This window comes from Atractosteus spatula, chromosome 8 (genome assembly GCF_055471065.1).
Source record: "Atractosteus spatula isolate fAtrSpa1 chromosome 8, fAtrSpa1.hap1, whole genome shotgun sequence".
Taxonomy (NCBI): Eukaryota; Metazoa; Chordata; class Actinopteri; order Semionotiformes; family Lepisosteidae; genus Atractosteus; species Atractosteus spatula.
Window position 1 is genome coordinate 45,075,928 of NC_142713.1, and position 18,050 is coordinate 45,093,977.

General features: G+C 38.8%; 1 protein-coding gene across 1 annotated transcript; it reads right to left on the reverse strand.

Moving 5' to 3' along the window:
• Positions 1-476: 476 nt before the first annotated feature.
• Positions 477-17,229, reverse strand: sypl1 (synaptophysin-like 1). Its single transcript, XM_088924095.1, has 6 exons — positions 17,095-17,229; positions 16,615-16,686; positions 8,006-8,124; positions 7,234-7,438; positions 4,806-4,991; positions 477-1,428 (listed from the first exon to the last, which is right to left on the reverse strand). Exons 2-6 carry the CDS (start codon positions 16,681-16,683, stop codon positions 1,291-1,293), a joined length of 717 nt encoding a protein of 238 aa, XP_088780221.1. The 5' UTR covers positions 16,684-16,686; positions 17,095-17,229; the 3' UTR covers positions 477-1,290.
• Between the last annotated feature and the right edge of the window lie 821 nt (positions 17,230-18,050).

Below are 18,050 nucleotides of genomic sequence, written 5' to 3' on the forward strand. Positions count from 1 at the left end.
AGAAAGCACCATTTCACCCATAGTGCTGTCTCTGTGTGTGTGTGTGTAGCCTAAGACTGTTGCTACAGTAATGTGGCACATTCCTGAGGCTCTAATTCTAAACAAACTGAGCTAGAATATACAGAGAAGTCTCCTGGTTACGTTCTTAAGAGGATGAAATACTGAAAGCATGTAAAGCTTAAAGTAGAGCAATACAGAAATAAGGTGCAAACTTGAATAAAACGGTGATAACGTATCTATGTAGTTAATGGTTTAAAAATATTTAACTCCATTTCAATTTTGTGTTAACTTTTTTTTTAAATGAAAAGTGTCAAACTTGAATAAGAGCAGTCATACAAGTTCATTGTGCAATCTAACTTAATCTATTGTGTGACTGAAAAATGTTGAGAAACATTCTCTGAGCCTAAGCTCTCAAGATGGTTCTATACCCCAATAAGGTTCTGTATAGATGCTCTAAAAGAAATACAAATGTCAAATTCTTCATTTATCATTACTATTGAAATTTATTTATAAAAAAACATTTATACTGTCAACCAATATAAAGAGTAAACAATTTATATTAAAATACATATATTTGTGTAAAGAGAGCGAACAACAGGAAGTGAATAAGCAGCAGTGAATAAGCTTCTCAACAAAAACTACATATTACACCTGAAATTAAAGTAATAAAAATATCTTCATGTACAAGAGCTGCTAGGTACGCAACTGCCACAAATCATCACACAAGATACTGTAGTGTAAAGGCATCCTAGTCACATCAACAGTAGAATATGATTGCCAGTTCTCTACTATATATGTTTTTCTACTAATACAGATTCAAGCAGGATTTTGTTTTTTTTACCACTAATCAATAATGAACTGAAGGGACACAAAGACCAAGTCAATACAAAAACATGCACTTTAAATATCAGAAAATAAAATCACCTATAAAAATGGTTCAATTTAAAAAAAACGTGCTATGAGTAACAAACTACGCTAAATCATTTAAATGACAGTACTTCTGTTGTTTTTTAAAGCACGGTACAAAGTAAAAAGAGAAACGGATTTCATAGGCAGAAGAGTGCAAAAGTGAACTCATTATAAGTGTTGAGTACTGTTTTCCAAATTTATGCTAAGTAACACTGAAACTTTCCCATCTATTGACAATACCACTCACTGACCAAGTTTGTAAGAGTAAGGGGCAGATCTGGCGTGCTGTTAAATACTGACAGCAAAACCTTCTGCCAGAGGCACTACCAGAGACAATGAGGGAAAGGCGATGTGGAGATGAGTGTATTTCTCCAGTTCTTATTATACCCTTGCTGGGGGAGGTCGGCGCCCTGGGCCCTGCTGTGCCGTGGTCCGTTGGTGATCAGTGTGCCAGCTTGTCTCTTTATACACAAACCATCCGTTCCCAGACCACAGAAGACAATTCAGGAAGCCCAACACCTAAAGCAAAACAGGATTAAAACAAGTGTAAAAATCCAGGCCACAGAACAAACAAACCTCTAATTGTTGAAGGAAACTGGATGTACAAAAGCAGTACAACTCCAGTCTGTCATGATAGTAAACCATGGCACCAGAGTTACTCTGTTGTTTTAAAGTGCACTGTATTATTACATTACATTCATTTTGATAATTGCAGGCTATTACTGTCACCTACTGTCTAATTATACAAGTACTATAAATACAAATTATCACACAAATTATATACAATAATTATCATAGTATTCATACATTATATCATACAAAGGAGCTGAGCTTGTAGACAGAAGTGAAAGGTGCACTGTTTAGGGGGGGACTGTGACTTGGACTTCAGTCATAATCTCACAGATGGGATGCTCAGTCAAGCACAGACACCAAATGTCTGAACCTTTAAAACCTGTTACTAAATGTCATGATTAAAAAAAAGTAAGAATGTAAAATGTAAGTTGACCACCACCCCTCAAAGATCAGAAAGTCAAATAATTCCATGATCAAACCCAAAAATTAGCAAACCCTTTTCAAACCTCTGAAACTACTTTTGAACATCATGATCCAAACAACAAATCTGTCCACATTCTATACCACAACGTAAATTTTGGTCATCTGAAGGTGGCCAGGCAAACTTACAACCTCTCCCTACAGTACACATCTAAAAGTCTTGGCCCATTTCCCCTTTAATTGCCATTTTGGATTAAACAGGCAAACAGTTCTGATGGCTGAGATGAAAGAAAATGAAACAGATTTGATGTCCATTGCATTTATGATTTTCAGAAAATACTTTTTAAAACTTGCTCATCTGAATATAGAGACTGATGATAGCCTTTAAAACAAAGCTTTATAATAATTTATTAATGCTACAAAAGGTTGGGATCATTTACATAAGACGTAAGGAGTGTGCACATTTGTGAGAATTTTTTTTTTTTTTTACTTTTTATCTTAATTTTTATTACCCACCCAATGTGAAAGTCATCTCAGCTCACAGCAACAACCATTTATCGCCACAGGAGGAGAATGAGGAAGCTCCGACAGGCTCCACTGAAATGCCCGCCCACTAAGACATTCGTTTTTGACAAGATACAAGCTCTGTTCTAACGTTTACCCTGACCTGCTGGTTTGACAACCTGAACCTGATAGGCAAGAACAAACTGGGCAGCCTTGTGAAAACTGGTGCTGATCTTCCAGCCCTCTCCACTATTTATCATACACGTGTTTTGCATGAATCAAAACCCATCAGTGACGATCCTTCACACCCCTTGTTCAATGATTTCCAATTACTCCCATCAGAACACAGATACCAACTCTCCAAATCCAAATCCAATATATTATAGTTCTCATTCATACCTGTAGCCATATCCTTACTTAACACTTGATTTTCTATGCTAATCTGTATGTATATTGTTGTTGTTGTTTTTTTTTTCTGTCCATCTGTACACCAACGCTGCCGCTGTTAAAACAAATTGTCCTCTCGGGGATAATAATGTGCGATGTGCAATCTATCAGCAATGATGTGTAAGAGGTTCGCAAGTGCCCAGGATGTAGCAGGAGCCTAATTCCAACACCGGCCACAGCATTCCTGAGCCAATTCTGGACCTCGCTTGGGGAATCCCGTTCACAATCAACGAGCGACAAGCCAGCCATGATCTCATGGCATCGGGATTAATTAATAATAATAATTGCTTACACTTATATAGCGCTTTTCTGGACACTCAACTCAAAGCGCTTTACAGGTAATGGGGACTCCCCACCACCACCACCAATGTGCAGCATCCACCTGGATGATGCAACGGCAGCCATAGTGCACCAGTACGCTCACCACACATCAGCTATCAGTGGGAAGGAGAGCAGAGTAATGAAGCCTGTTCATAGATGGGGATTATTAGGAGGCCATGATTGGTAAGGGCCAATGGGACATTTGGCCAGAACACTGGGGTTATACCCTTACTCTTTTCGAGAAACGCCCTGGGATTTTTAATGACCACAGAGAGTCAGGACCTTGGTTTTACGTCTCATCCGAAGGACAGCGCCTGTTTACAGTATAGTGTCCCCATCACTATACTGGGGCATCAGGACCCAGGTGAGCGCCCGCTGCTGGCCCCACTAACACCTCTTCCAGCAGCAACCTTAGTTTTTCTCAGTAGGTCTTCCATCCAGGTACTGACCAGCCTCACATCTGCTTAGCTTCAGTGGGTTGCCAGTTGTGAGTTGCAGAATGATATGGCTGCTGGATTGTTTAGGATTAGAGCTCAAGATGCACTCAAGAGTCAGAGCACTGACCAGCCGAGTCCCTCAGAAGACCCGAAGGAAAGCAGATTTCTTAGGGAAAAAAACATCACCGAGAGGATTAGGATTAAGCTGGTTTTCGATTGAAAATGACACAAAACTAAGGAAAGCATAACCATTTCCCCATGTCATACATTTTCCAAGAAAAAGCTATTAACTTTCTTATACAATAGCCGAGGGAGCATGCATGTAAGGTGTTCTGCGCAGTGTCACACATGCAAGTACATTCAGAAGTCTGTAAGAAAACATGTTACATGGACTGCATTCCTTCTCCTGCAGAACTCAATGGTTACAGTTGTTCAAGGGTACCACTACAAACTAATTCATCTGAAGATTACTATGCATAAACAGTTCCAATCACACAAGATGTCACCTGACCATCATGAACCCCCTGGTGACTTTCACATGCAAATGGAAATGAAAACTACATTTTTATGTTTCTGTCAAAACAGTAAGTAAACTCTGCCTTTCCCTTTGTTTCCATAACGTCAAGTGAAGAGGCATCGTCCTGTGCAAAATACATTGAACCCATGGTAATGCAGACGTAACGGGACTCTTTTTTTATTTGATACCAGCAAAACTTAAAAGAAGCTAAATCCACCATTTTTTAAATGCCAACATCCGAAGTACTCACTCTGAATGCACTTTGAGGTCCGTGATCCTCTCATTCCAGGTCATTATCTATGACTGGGATTCTGAGGCAAACAACTGCTTCAGCGTCACCAGGTGGAAGGGTTTGGAAATACTCTGCCAAGGCTCTCACAGCCCCCAGCCAAACGGCAAATCAAGCAGCTTCCGGGCTGCCTGCAGATTCCTCTAATCAGCTCAAGTCCTCTTGCTTGTCACTTCAGAGCGTGTAGCATGCCAAAAGACGAATGACCAGACTCCACCCGCCTGCCTGCCCTTCCTCATACAGAAGTCACTGCTGTGAGCCAAAAATGACAACTAGCAATTCCAATTGGGTGGGTATTTGATAAGAAAGAAGTGGTGATTCTAGATGAAAAGAAATGCCAAGCACCTTTGTATGACTTTTGTGGTCAAAATAAAGATTTGGTACTCACTGCCGACACATTCAGGCCACGCATATTAGCGTATTGTGTAACATAACAAGCGACTTCATTACACAATGATAGCATTGATTTGATTCCCTCAAGACCAGTAGCATATTTCACATTGTGAAGTCCTCGAGCCCAGGCTGAAGAGCACACAAGCCATAGGAAGGCAAAGATAACGGTTATGAAGAAGTCCTAGAGAGAAAAAGAGGCAGAAGGGTAATTTTGCATTAGTACCCCTGAAACAACAATAGGTTCTGCACTATAACTGCTTTGTATCCTATGCTGATTGGCACATTTCCTTGAAATTGATTACAAGACAGAGGATATTTAATCTATGTGCAACATTAATAAAAACAGGCCAACTCAAATTCCAGCAAGAAGGTGGCATGGCGGTGCAGCGGTTAGCATTGCAGCCTTGTGCTGTTGGGGCCTTGGTTCAATCCCAGACGTGGGGTGTTAGCTGCATGACGTTTGTATGTTATACTAATAATAATAATTGCTTACACTTATATAGTGCTTTTCTGGACACTCCACTCAAAGAGCTTTACAAGTAATGGGGACTCCCCTCCACCACCACCAATGAACATCCACCTGGATGTTCACATATGTTTCCTCCCACAATTCAAAGATATTCTGGTATGTTAATTGACTTCTGGGAAAAATAGCCCTGATGTGTGTGTGTGTGCCCTGCAATGGACTAGTGTTCTGTCTATGATATTTCCTGCCTGCTGCTTGCTGGGACAGACTCCAGTTCCCCTGTGACCCTGTATTGTATAAAGTAGTTAGAAAATGGAAGGATGGATTTTTTCAGTGGGAGAAAGCCATTCAAACATTCTTGCTCACTAGGTCACTAGCAGCTTAAGGCCCACCTGTTTCTGGAAGGAACCCAGGAAAAATGCATTAACAGCATGACTAAGAAGTTTGTTTCTATTCATCACAACTGTTTATGTAAAAGCGTGCCACCTACTTTCAGTCATAAATACTGCTCTCCTTAGTTTCCTCTCACAAATGCTTAACTTATACAAAACGTGCATAAGAAGTGTGGGTCTTCATTCTTGTCTCTCAAAATTATGATATGCTACGAGGAATGTCCACAAAAACTTACCTATCCTTTGCACTTGCAGCAGAGAAAGAAAACCAAGAAAAGAGTATTATCATGCTGGTTTCAAACAACAAACATTTGTGAAAAATGAGACGTTCGCTTATCTTTGAAAACAAAATCATAAATACAGTACATAGAAAGAGGGGGCGCAGTTTCAGTCACACAAGTATGCACTGCTTGTCACATGTTCTTGTCTTCAGTTTAAGACATCTTTAGGAATTCATTTGAATATCAGTGTTATGTAAGGCAAATTGTGACTGTAAATTCATTTTAATGAACTTGTTAATGCACAGTTCTCCTGCGCTGAAAATGAAGGTTTGGGTCGATTGTGTAACATGTTTTAGCAGAAATATCTGTCCTAAAAAGCTCTGACAAGAGGAAATAAAAGCTATATTGATCTCCTTAAAGCGAACACAGAGTGCAGCTGAGCATAGTAATCATGTGAGGAAAGCAGTCATCTGAGTACAGATCTGGTTCCATGTAAAAAAAAGCAGTGGCAACACTGAGTTTTTTTTAATCAATAGTCATAGTATACAATGTTTAAATGTAAAAAGGTAACATGAAAAATGTACCTCATTAATAGTAAATCGTCATCTACACTAAACTGCTATAAGCAATCACTGGAAATGAAAGTCTCAAATAACATTTATATACAGTATGTATAAGACACAACCATCATTAGAAGGCTTACAAAACTTTGCAAGTCTTCTCATTAAAATTGTACAATAATAATAATTTCTAAATCTTTGCAGAAGAAAAAAATATTTTATATGTCTTTTCAAAGCACATAAAAATGTTAGAAAGTTTGTTTTTATCTTGTATAAGAACCTAGTATTACCACCTCGTAACCTGATCATGTCAGATCTCAGAAGCTAAGCAAAGCTGGGCCTGGTTAATACTGGGAAGGAAGACCCCCCCCCTACAGAAAAAAACGAGTGATGTTGGTGGACCAGTAGGTGGTGCTCTTCCTTCTGTTCAAGAACCTGCTATCCAATGCACTCGTATGGTGACCAAGGACCCTGTGCTGTCCCTCAGTTGAGATGTCTAACTGATCTGCTGTGTAGTGGGTCTGTTGGCTCATAATGGGAACCTATTTATGAAGCACTTTGGGAATCCTTTTAATGAAAAGCAATATAGGGGCAGCACCGTGGAACAGTGGTTAGCATTGTAACCTCACAGCACTGAGGCGATGACACAAATATACTGAGATTTTAAATGAATTTTGCCTCATCCACAAAACATTAGAACAAGAAAAAAAACAGAACTAAGTTTAATATTAATATTTTCTATCAATGTAAATAGAAAGAAGGAGTGATTTATTTTCCTACTTACTACCATTGGCCCAAGGTTTGAGTCCCTGTAAATATGCATATATCCAATATATATGACCAAGGCAAAAATACAGTAGAGGAAAGCCAGAACAGCAATGGCAACAAAGAACTCTGCTGAAGAGGATGAGTCCCCAACTAGACGTGTTTCTGGAACAGTGCGGTTGCAAAGAATTGAATTGTTTGACACTAGCACTTCCTGGCTTAACCTGTAAAGAAAAAAAAAATATTACATAAAGAAACAATTGTCTGTTTCATGCCTGATGGTTATCCTCATGTGCTCAGTTTGAAGCTACTTAAAAGTTACTGCCTCTCCCTTCACAGTCCAAAGCACAGAGATGTGCACACATAGCAATGCATGAAATCTGCGGGTTTCTAACTAAAGTTCTGGTAGCCTAAGCAACCACTGAGTATTCCTGTTATTATTTACTGCTGGATAATCTATACTTTTCTTCCAGCAAAGCCATAAATTTGTCACATGAAGAAAGCCTGAGAAAGGCCACTATTCCTACAATAGACTGTGGGTTCATAACATCATGGCAGTGTGCCACTTACGAAAGGCATAATAAAAGAGGTATTTATACTAAGTAAGAATGCTAAGCAACATTCTATGTTTAGGGTTTTTTCTGGACACTCGCCTATACTTTACATAAAAGCCTGTCCACTGTGGTTGCAATGGTGCAGTGCATGCTGCTTCAGCTATCTCTCATATGAAATTAAATCCACAGAGCACAGAAAGTGTAATGAAAGCATCATCAAGCACTGCTGTAACTTACTTGAATGGGTAGGCAAAATTGACATTCAAGGTATCATTTCTGCCTTCTCCACACCACAAAGACACTACATTTTTTCCACTGTACCCTCCACAAGTAGCAAAGGCAAACACCCCAAAAATCTGGAAGACAAAATAGTAATGAAACTGAAAAAAAACTATAAGGGGCAAAGTAGGCTTTAACAGAATTAATAGCCGGCCTACACTGAGTGGCTTGCCCACAGAACAAATTACTAGCTGAAACACAAAATACTTAACATCAAATAAAGTTGCAGATCTCTCAAAAATAACCTCAACTCTTTCATGAAATTGCTAGAAAAAGTACCGTCCAACTAAATAACACTAATAGTAACAAGAAAAATTATAGGCATATATGGGTGATACATATAGTGCGCTACAGCGGAGTTTCATTTTCTGATAGTTTTATCATTAATTTTCAGAAGAACATCATCACCTTACTAGTTGCCATTTAACACGTTAGTTAACCTAAACATTTTCTAAATCCAGAAACTTTTCTAAGTCTTTGTTTTATATTGTTGGATGTGAATATCAAGTGAAATAGCCCACATCTGCTATGGATCTGTCCTCTCTGAATTTCTTCTGTTCTTTATTTCCTTCTGTCTAGAGAGATCTTTTTTCCCAGTTTCCCGAGTTATGATTGGTTTCTTAGGAGTGCAACGGAAGTAACAACAGATACGGACACACACAGAGTGATGAGGCTTTTGATAAAGTTCCTCTTAAAAGAGTAATTCTCAAATTATAGGCAATAGGCATTAAAGATACAGGATATACTTTGGTTAGAACTGGTAGAGTAGGTTAATGGACAGGAAAGGGATGATACAGATATGTATGAAATACTTAAAATGGGGTGATATAACTCAATTCCTGTGGCAGTACCTCAGGAATCTGTATTAACACCACTGCTCCTTTGATTTTCTACCAGCGATCTAGATTCTGGTATAGTTAGCAAAACAGTCAAGTTCACAGATTTTACCGAATTAAGAGGATTAGCAATAACCATAAAAGCTGAAAAAGAAACAAGTTTAAAAACATTTAGTCCAAATTCTGACTACACAAAAACACCTGGAAAATATCATTTAAGGTAGACAAGCAAAGAGTGCTGCATGCAAGTAACAAACACAAACTAGAAATAAAATATAAATAAAAACCAGAGCTTGAAGACACTAGTTATGAGAAAAAATAGTTTATATGCAAAAACGGTTATATGCAAAAAAGTAAGATATTACAGGATAGACGAGCCTAAATAAAAGAGTTGAGAATTAATCTAAGGATTTTATGTTAGAAATGTACAATGCGCAAGTACATTAAAAAAAACGGTTTACAATCTTGTTAAAAAAAATATACAGTATATTACTGCGCTGGAATCAATCAAAGTTCACAGTTAACAGAAAAGTAATAAGGTACATTTCCAGTCTCAAAGGAATGTCTTATAATGAGCCTAAAACAATCAAATCTTTTAGCCTTGAACAGAGAAGACTGGGAGGGTTTCCTGATTACAGTATTCAAAAGCCACAAAGTCAATGAAACATGAAATAGAGAAAACAAATGGAAACTAAGGGGAAGTAATTATAATAATTAATCCTTGCATTTATATAGCACAGATCCTTAAACATTTCACACACAGGAGGAGACCCGCTTCATTAAGTGCTGTTCCCTTCTGGGTAACATACAGCAGCCATGAGGCACTACCAACTCCCCTTGACAACAGATCAGGCAGAGGAGTTTCAGCTACTGAAGTAAGGGGGGAAGGTCAGACACAGCGTAAATCAGCCAGGACACCAAGGAATAACACCTCCACTTGGAGATCTGGAATGACTATGTAGGCTGGACCACAGTTTAAAATCTCATCACCTATAAAGACGGCACAGTGTCCCCGTTGCCATTGGGTTTCAATTTGGGAATTCATGGAAAGAACGCCCAAACCTGGACCTGCAACCTATGGGTCCACCACCTGCAGCAGCAAACTTAATTTGCTAGGAGACCTTCCATCTCAGTACTAACAGGCTACAAGGTGGCACCACTGTACTTTTAAAATGGAGACCGGAAGTGCCTCTTTTTCACAAAGGCTTCAGTGACTCTGGAATATGTTACCCAGCCATGCTGCTTGAAGCCAATATCCAGGCTTCTTAAAAGACATGTCTAGAGGAGATCCTTGGATCAATTAGCTACTATCATCCAAATGGGTATGATGGGCTGCATGGCCCCTTCTTGTTTGTAATCTTTCTTATGCTCCAGCTGATGTCATCATTTCTTTCGGAAGAAGTCCGAAATCTGTGTGTCTGGAATAAATCAAAACTTTAACCGGCCTACTAATCACATACTCCAAACCAAGAAGTTGATGGCAGCTTTCCATTGGGTAAACACAAGCAGCCTTTGGCAGAGAAAAAAACTGCCATAGAGAGATATTTAGAAATTGAAACTGCATGGTCAACGTTTCTGACCTAATCAAATATAGAAGAACAGTCAAGAATACTGCTTCCAGGATCAAAGATAAAAAAATATATTTGCAAATAGTTATTAGTTTGCAATAACCAGGGGAATACAACAGGTGCTGCAAAACAATGTAGTCAGGATAAATATCAGTAGCACTAATAGAATGCACCAATGTGACCCCATTCCTATTATGACCTGCCATAACGCATACACGCAGGAGTATGAGCTTACCATTTAGGGAAATGCTTACACCACAGGCCAAAAGAAACAAAAGAAGAATCTTAAATATGAATTAAGAAGCCAAAAGGGACACTTTACACAACATCTTACAAAAATGGCTCAAGTGGGGATGTGCGATAGTAAGCTGGCTGCAAAGGAACAAGCAGAGGTTAATTCCAAACTGAAAAGTAGAAAGAAAATGCACAATGTTTCAGCTGCTGAGTCTTCTGACATATTGCATTATTCATTCTACTTTTCATCACACAAAAATTAAATATTTAGCAATTTACGTCCAGCTTTTAGTTGAGTGGGGCAGAGGCTCAGTTGCAACATTGTGTTGTTATTCTGCCACTTACTGACATTAGTCTGGCACCAGTGATCTCATTGTAATAAACGAGCTTAGTCTTTGTCTGCACAGAACCTTTAGCAACTATCTAGTGACAAGAGACGATGTTGTTTATTATTTGACAGTGTGTTGCCTTCTGTTCAGTCTGAACAGCAAGCTTGTTCTAAAACTGTCAGGAAAATCGATCATTTTTATAATTCCACCATTGTCCATAAATTGGACATACATCTGTTCTCTTTCTCTTCTTTTCCCGTTTACAACCGTTTTTTGTGCAATATATGCCAGGGACCCGTGCAATACATTTATATTTATATCTATATCTATTTTTACATCTATATTTATATTCATATGTGTGATACGATTTTTCCGCGTACTGTTCTGTTCTAGTTTGTTCTCTGTGTGTCCTGGACTGTGAGTAACTCTTTTAGTGCACCCCTCACTGTACTGATTGTATTGTATGTATTGTACTATTATTATTATTGTATCATTCGTTACACTGTGGCTGTGTTGTCTGTGTAAAGCTGCTGTTGCACTGCAATTTCCCTCACGGGATCAATAAAGTATCTACCTATTGAAGGAAGGGGACTGCCAAATCTTAAAAAAACAAACAACAGACTTGAAAAGCTGAAAGCTAAATGCAATGTTTCATTACAGGAAATAACAAGAAGCAAAATGCAAGCAAACACAATGAAGGATTAAAATATCAGGAAAAACTATAAAGTTTTTGAGGGTGTTCCAACTAAAAGATCAACAAGTATAAAATGCTTTTATTTACAATACATGCCACTTAAATGTACAGAACAATATTTGTTACTTTTTATTTTGTAAGGACCTGTACATTTCTAACAAGTGAAAAATAAGATTGATTTCAATGAACAGATTTAAGCAGAATGTTTGACCGATGACTATATATTTGGGATAACAGTGGCACTTTCATTTTGCAATACCAGGTATAGTACCTACTGTAAATTAACCATATTCGGCATCAACTGACTCAATTTGCCAGCAGCCACATGACCCTGCAACTCACAACTGCCAACCCACTGAAGATTAAGCAGGTGTGAGCCTGGTCAGTAGCTGGATATGAGACCTCCTGGGAAAGCTAAGGTTGCTGCTGGAAGTCTGTGTGGCTCCTAATGCCCCTGTATAGTGACAGGGACATTATACTGTAAAATAGTGCTGTCCTTCGGATTAGATCAAGGTCTGGGCTCTCTGTGGTCATTAAAAATCCCAGGGTGTTTCTTGAAAAGAGTAAGGGTGTTACCTCCTAATAATCCCCATCTATGAACTGGTTTCATCACTCTGTTCTCCTCCCCACTGATAGCTGGTGTGTGGTGAGCGTTCTGGTGCACTCTGGCTGCTATCGCATCATACAGGTAGGGGCTGCACATTGGTCCAGAAAAGCGCTATGTAAGTGTAAGCAATTATTATTATCATCATCCATTTTCTAATCACTTTATCCAAGACTGGTGCAAGGCAGGATACACTCAGGTTGTAGATCCAACCAGTCAAAGGGTACATTATCTTAACACTAATTTGGGGGTTTTAAAGTCACAAGCTATCATTCAATCTTATAAAATAATCTAAAATTTTTATATAACTTTATTTACATGAGTTAGGAGTAATAAAATCTAATCCATTGTATCTCAGAAAAACCTTTTCATTTCAGAGAGTCTGAAAACAATGGGTAGTTTGCACAGGTGCAAGACAAGTAAACACAAAAGATCAAAAGGGATATTCTGGCGATTTACTCTGCTTAACCAGAATAAAGAATAAACATTCAACACAGGAAGGCAGCTTAATAAGAAAGGAAGGAAAAAGAATCACCAGGCAAGAGGACCTTGATCTGATCAGTCCTGGAAACCAGGTTCTGGCTCTGTAATTTGATCTTTATTTAAGAGAGCTTGCCATACTCATATTTCAGGCAATTGTATTTTGGGATCCTCAGACTAAAGATGTTCTCTCTTAATTTCATGATGCATTTTTAGAATAGGAAGTCAGATTCCCTTTCACCTTTGAGCATCCAAAACATAGGAAGGGAGATGTAGCTCTGAGTAATATTGTTTTACTTAGTACAAAGTTTATTTCTCTTGTTTTCCTGTTTAGGTTTTGTATGGTGTTTCATCTCTCAGGGATAGAACTCTGGGTTATCTGGGTGTGTAGAATGTAGGCTTCTGAGATGCCTTGTTCTGTAATAAGTGTAACTGGTATATGTGTTTGTGGTAAATGTTGTGTGTTGTCTAGTTGTTTTATTGTCTTGTTAGTCCTGCTGTCCTATAAATATTTGTTTGGCCTAGTTTGCCTCTGATTTATTAATCTTTTGTCAGAGCTGGACCAGAGACAAAAGAACTTGCATGCTTCAAATTACACCTACAGCTCAGGTATATCTTTGACATATTGGGGTTTTAAATTATTTTATTTGCCACACTTTCCTGACAACCACGTGTGTAACAATACAATATAAACATTACAAAATATTATTTTTTCTATATACAGACTTGGGTGTTTATGGTGACACATGGCTCACATCTTTCATATAATATATGGAAGCAATAAAAATGGCAAACAAAATGATAGGGTATATACAGTCATGTGAAAAAGAAAGTACACCCTCTTTCAATTCAATGGTTGTACATATCAGGGCATAAATAACAATCGTCTGGTCCTCACCAACTTCTATAATTAGACAAATCTAGCCTCAGATAACAAACAACACATAACACATTCACTACGTCATTATTTATTCAACAGAAAGTAAGCCAAAATGCAGAAACCATGTGGGGAAAATTAAATACACCCTTACTGCTTCCATAAGAATTTAAAAGGTAATTAGCAGCCAGGGGCTGCTAATCTAATGCACTTGATTAGTTGATCATCAGGAAGTGTGACCACCTCTATAAAAGCAGAACTTTTGGCAGCTTGGTGGTCCGGAGCATTCAGGTGTGTGTTAACACCATGCCAAAGAGAAAAGACATCAGCAATGAACTCAGAGAAGCAATTGTTGCTGCTCATCAATCTGGGAAGGGTTATAAGGCCATTTCCAAACAATTTAAAATCCATCATTCTACAGTGAAAAGGATTATTTACAAATGGAGAACATTCAAGACAGTTGCCAATCTTCCCAGGAGTGGGTGTCCCAGCAAATTCACCCCAAGGTCAGACCGTATAATGCTCAGAGAAATTGCAAAGAACCCAAGAGCTACATCTAGGGATCTACAGGCCTCGGTTAACATGTTAAATGTTAAAGTTCATGACAGTACGATCAGAAAAAGACCGAGCAAGTATGGCATTCATGGAAGGGTAGCCAGGAGAAAGCCCCTTCTCTCATAAAAGAACAAGGCAGCACGGCTTAGGTTTGTAAAGTTGTATCTGAACAAACCACAGGATTTCTGGAACAATGTCCTTTGGACAGACAAGACAAGATGTTTGGTCATTATGCACAATGCCGTGTTTGGCGAAACCAAACACAGTGCATCACCATAAACACCTCATACCAACGGTCAAGCATGGTGTGGGAGGGGTGATGATTTGGGCTTGTTTTGCAGCCATCTTTGGGCACCTTGCAGCCATCGAGTTGACCATGAACTCCTCTTTATACCAAAGTATTCTAGAGACAAATGTGAGGCCATCTGTCCGACAGCTAAAGCTTGGCCGCAATTGGGTCATGCAACAGGACAATGAACCCAAGCACACCAGCAAATCTATAACTGAACGGCTGAAAAAGAAAAGAATCAAGGTGTTGGAATGGCCAAGTCAAAGTCCAGACCTCAACCCGATTGCTGTGGCGGGACCTTAAGAGAGCTGTGCATAAAGGAATGCCCTCAAACATCAATGAACCGAAGCAATGTTGTAAAGAACAGTGCACCAAAATTCCTCCAAACCGATGTGAGAGACTGATACACTCATACAGAAAACGATCACTTCAAGTTATTGCTGCTTAAGGTGGTTCTACAAGCTACTGAATCATGGGGTGTACTTAGTTTTTCACACATGGCTTCTGCATGTTGGCTTATTTTTTGTTAAATAATGTTGTATTTGTCACCTGTGGTTAGATTTACCTAATTTTAGGACCTGGTGAGGACCAGATGATTTTTTGTTATGTCCTGATATATAAAACCATAGAATTGAAAGAGGGTGTACTTTTTCACATGACTGTAATCTAAAGTGTAGAATTTAAATCAAGGCATGTCATATTACAGTTGAATAATACATTACTTGAACCTCGTTTAGAGTATTTTGTACAATTTTAGTCATCATGTAACAAAAAAGATATTGCTGCTGTGGAAGCAGTCTAGAGAACCAGAGCACCAGGCAGTCTAAAACTTAAGGAATGTCCTACAGACAGCCTGGAGGAACTGAACCTTTTTAGTCTTCAGCAGAGAAAACAATGAGGGAAACTGTTATAAGTATTTAAAATTCTAAAAAGGCTCTCACAAAGTCGACCTTCAAAATGAGCAGTGAAAGTGTGGAAGAACTTTTAGAAGAAAGAACAGGCAGCAGCTTTTCAAAGGGTTGTAGGAGAGAGGCACAAGCTACTCAGCCATGCGGCTGAAGCCGAAATAGCAGAATGAAATCCTTGAATGAATTAAATGGCTTCCTCTCCTTTGTAACCTTTCTTATGTTCTTATAATAATTTCCTGTTTTCTAGGTTTCTCTTACACGTACAGGAGCTTTCATCAGTTGGAAAAATGTGCCATTTCATTTTACCCTTCATATTTCTCATGGGGTAGTTACAAGGAGTGCTATTTTAAAGATAAAAACTTTATATTCCGCGTCATCTATTAACTGCATTCCTCTCCCTGGCCTACGGTTTCACAGCCATATGATATACTGTACACGCTTCCGTTGGTAGAGAAATTTGTCCATGAAGCAAGTTAAAGTTTTCGAAAATTAAATTATTCGGGGGGAAAAAACACAGGCAAATTCAAGATTTAAAAAGTTGCGTGAATTTTGTATGAACTTATTGACATGGCTATGAAAAAAAAACCTTGGACCGCGTTTTAATATTCATGCAAGGCTACTAGAGTATTACCATAACGCGAAAATAACTTAAAAGTTAAGTATAGTGCACTTTAATGCATGACATGGTAGTTTTGGATATAACTGTTACAATACAAAAAGTTAACGCCCACCCTCCGAAACGATGAACAGCAGAATGGGGGAAAACATCTAGACAGATCAAAAATATGAATTAGCCATGAACTTACAGTATTAGAATATATACATATATGTTCACGAAATAAATGCAAGAAGCATACAGACATCGTAAAAATGAAAATTCAAATCTATTAAAACGACACAGTTTACGTTTTAACATGAAACTACAACTACCCGCGAAAGGGGGGGGCTGGGAGGTCTCGCAAAATTTTCCACGACGTTGATTGCTAATTCATCCGCCACCCAAACTCTGCAGACACTGGAGAGTCCCTGAAAAGACGGTGTGACGGCCACTGTACATCCTTAACGTCAGGCCTGGCGTCCCCGAGCTATATTTGAGATCTCCCCCACCCCAACCTGCTCCCCTCAATTTTCAGTTTTCATAACCAACAGGCCATTGGGGTCAGGGTGTCTCTAATTTAAAGTCCAAAACTTACCCATTCCAAGACTCTGAGGAAGCCCAGCGGCTCTTTCAGGGGAGTGAAATTTAACCGAAGTCCCGTCATCTTCTAAAATACATACAGCACACATGAAAAATCTTCAACTGCAATTTTATGAGCAGCCCAGTCAGCCAAACGTTTCCTTAAAGTGCAAAAGCCTCGATTCCCTGCAAAACCTTTTCAGTTTAAAGCAACTCATCCCGTTGCCCCCATATTTTTACCTAAACCACCCCGTCCAGAAAATCTGTTTGTCGTTAGGGACAGATGCAGACTTAACGTTATATTACCCCGCACTTCGTAGTTCGAAGTGGATGCCTCTGAAATCCCCATTAATATGGCAAAAATTGAGAGGGGGGGAACTACATTAGAGGCTAAAAAACTCCCTTCTCCACTGTCACGTCGATCCCTGGTATAAAGTTAAATTTCTCTTTCGATTAGGCGTATTGCATTATCGGTGCTGTTGCTGAATGTACTTACTGTGATGTCTCCAACCGAAATACTTTTGCTCTTCTAAAGTAATACCCAGCCTTCACCTCGACACTCCTTTAAATCTGTACCAGCAGTTCCTTCTCCTCCCGTTTGACAGAGTTGGCGAATTTGCTTTCTCTGCTTGCTCAGGAAAACGGGTCATATGACTTCTTAAAATGAATCCCGCGAACTCCCTATATCTTGAAGCAGGACTACTGTAGGCACTGCGGTGGTTTCTGAGGACTTCTGATTAACGCGTTAGCTGCTGGCGACTCAAGGCGAACACCCACCCCTCGCACTAACGTTCTCGTAAAAACAGAAAGGTTTAACTATTGTGGCACTATAAAAATAGTCTGAAATTGCGAAAAAAGAATCAATTCATTATTTTTTAGTAACCCCAATAAATTAACAATAGCTGAAAACTTTTACCGAGTACAGACTAGTCTTGCCTCAACTAGAAACCTACTATAAAGAAACTCGAAAGATTCTAACTGGGCATCAGACAAAATTTAAGTTTAAAGATTAACTTAAATATTTGCTTAAAACTTAAAGATTTGCTTACCTTTTAGCCGAAAAATTATATAAAAGATAGGCCAACGATTTAGACACTTGCAAAGTATTTTAGTAGTTTCTCAACAACAACAACAACAATAATAATAGCCTGACTGGTGTAACGAATACGCCCCTGCGTATAATAGGGATCTCGGCCCCTGTGCTCAAGTTTGTATTTTATATTAATGTCTGCCACTTTTAAAAGGTGTGTTCGTCCGCTTTAGGCTGTATATGCTAAATATGCGATCTTTTGCTTATTGTTTTAATTTTCTGATATAGTTAAATATGAGAAGAGAAACTGCTAGCTGAAGCTGAAGATGTCCAGGCTTAAGCAACACATAGACAAGATCCTCGGATCAATTAGCAGCCAGCAATTTAAATAGGCTAGACGGACAGCAAGACCTCATTTGTTA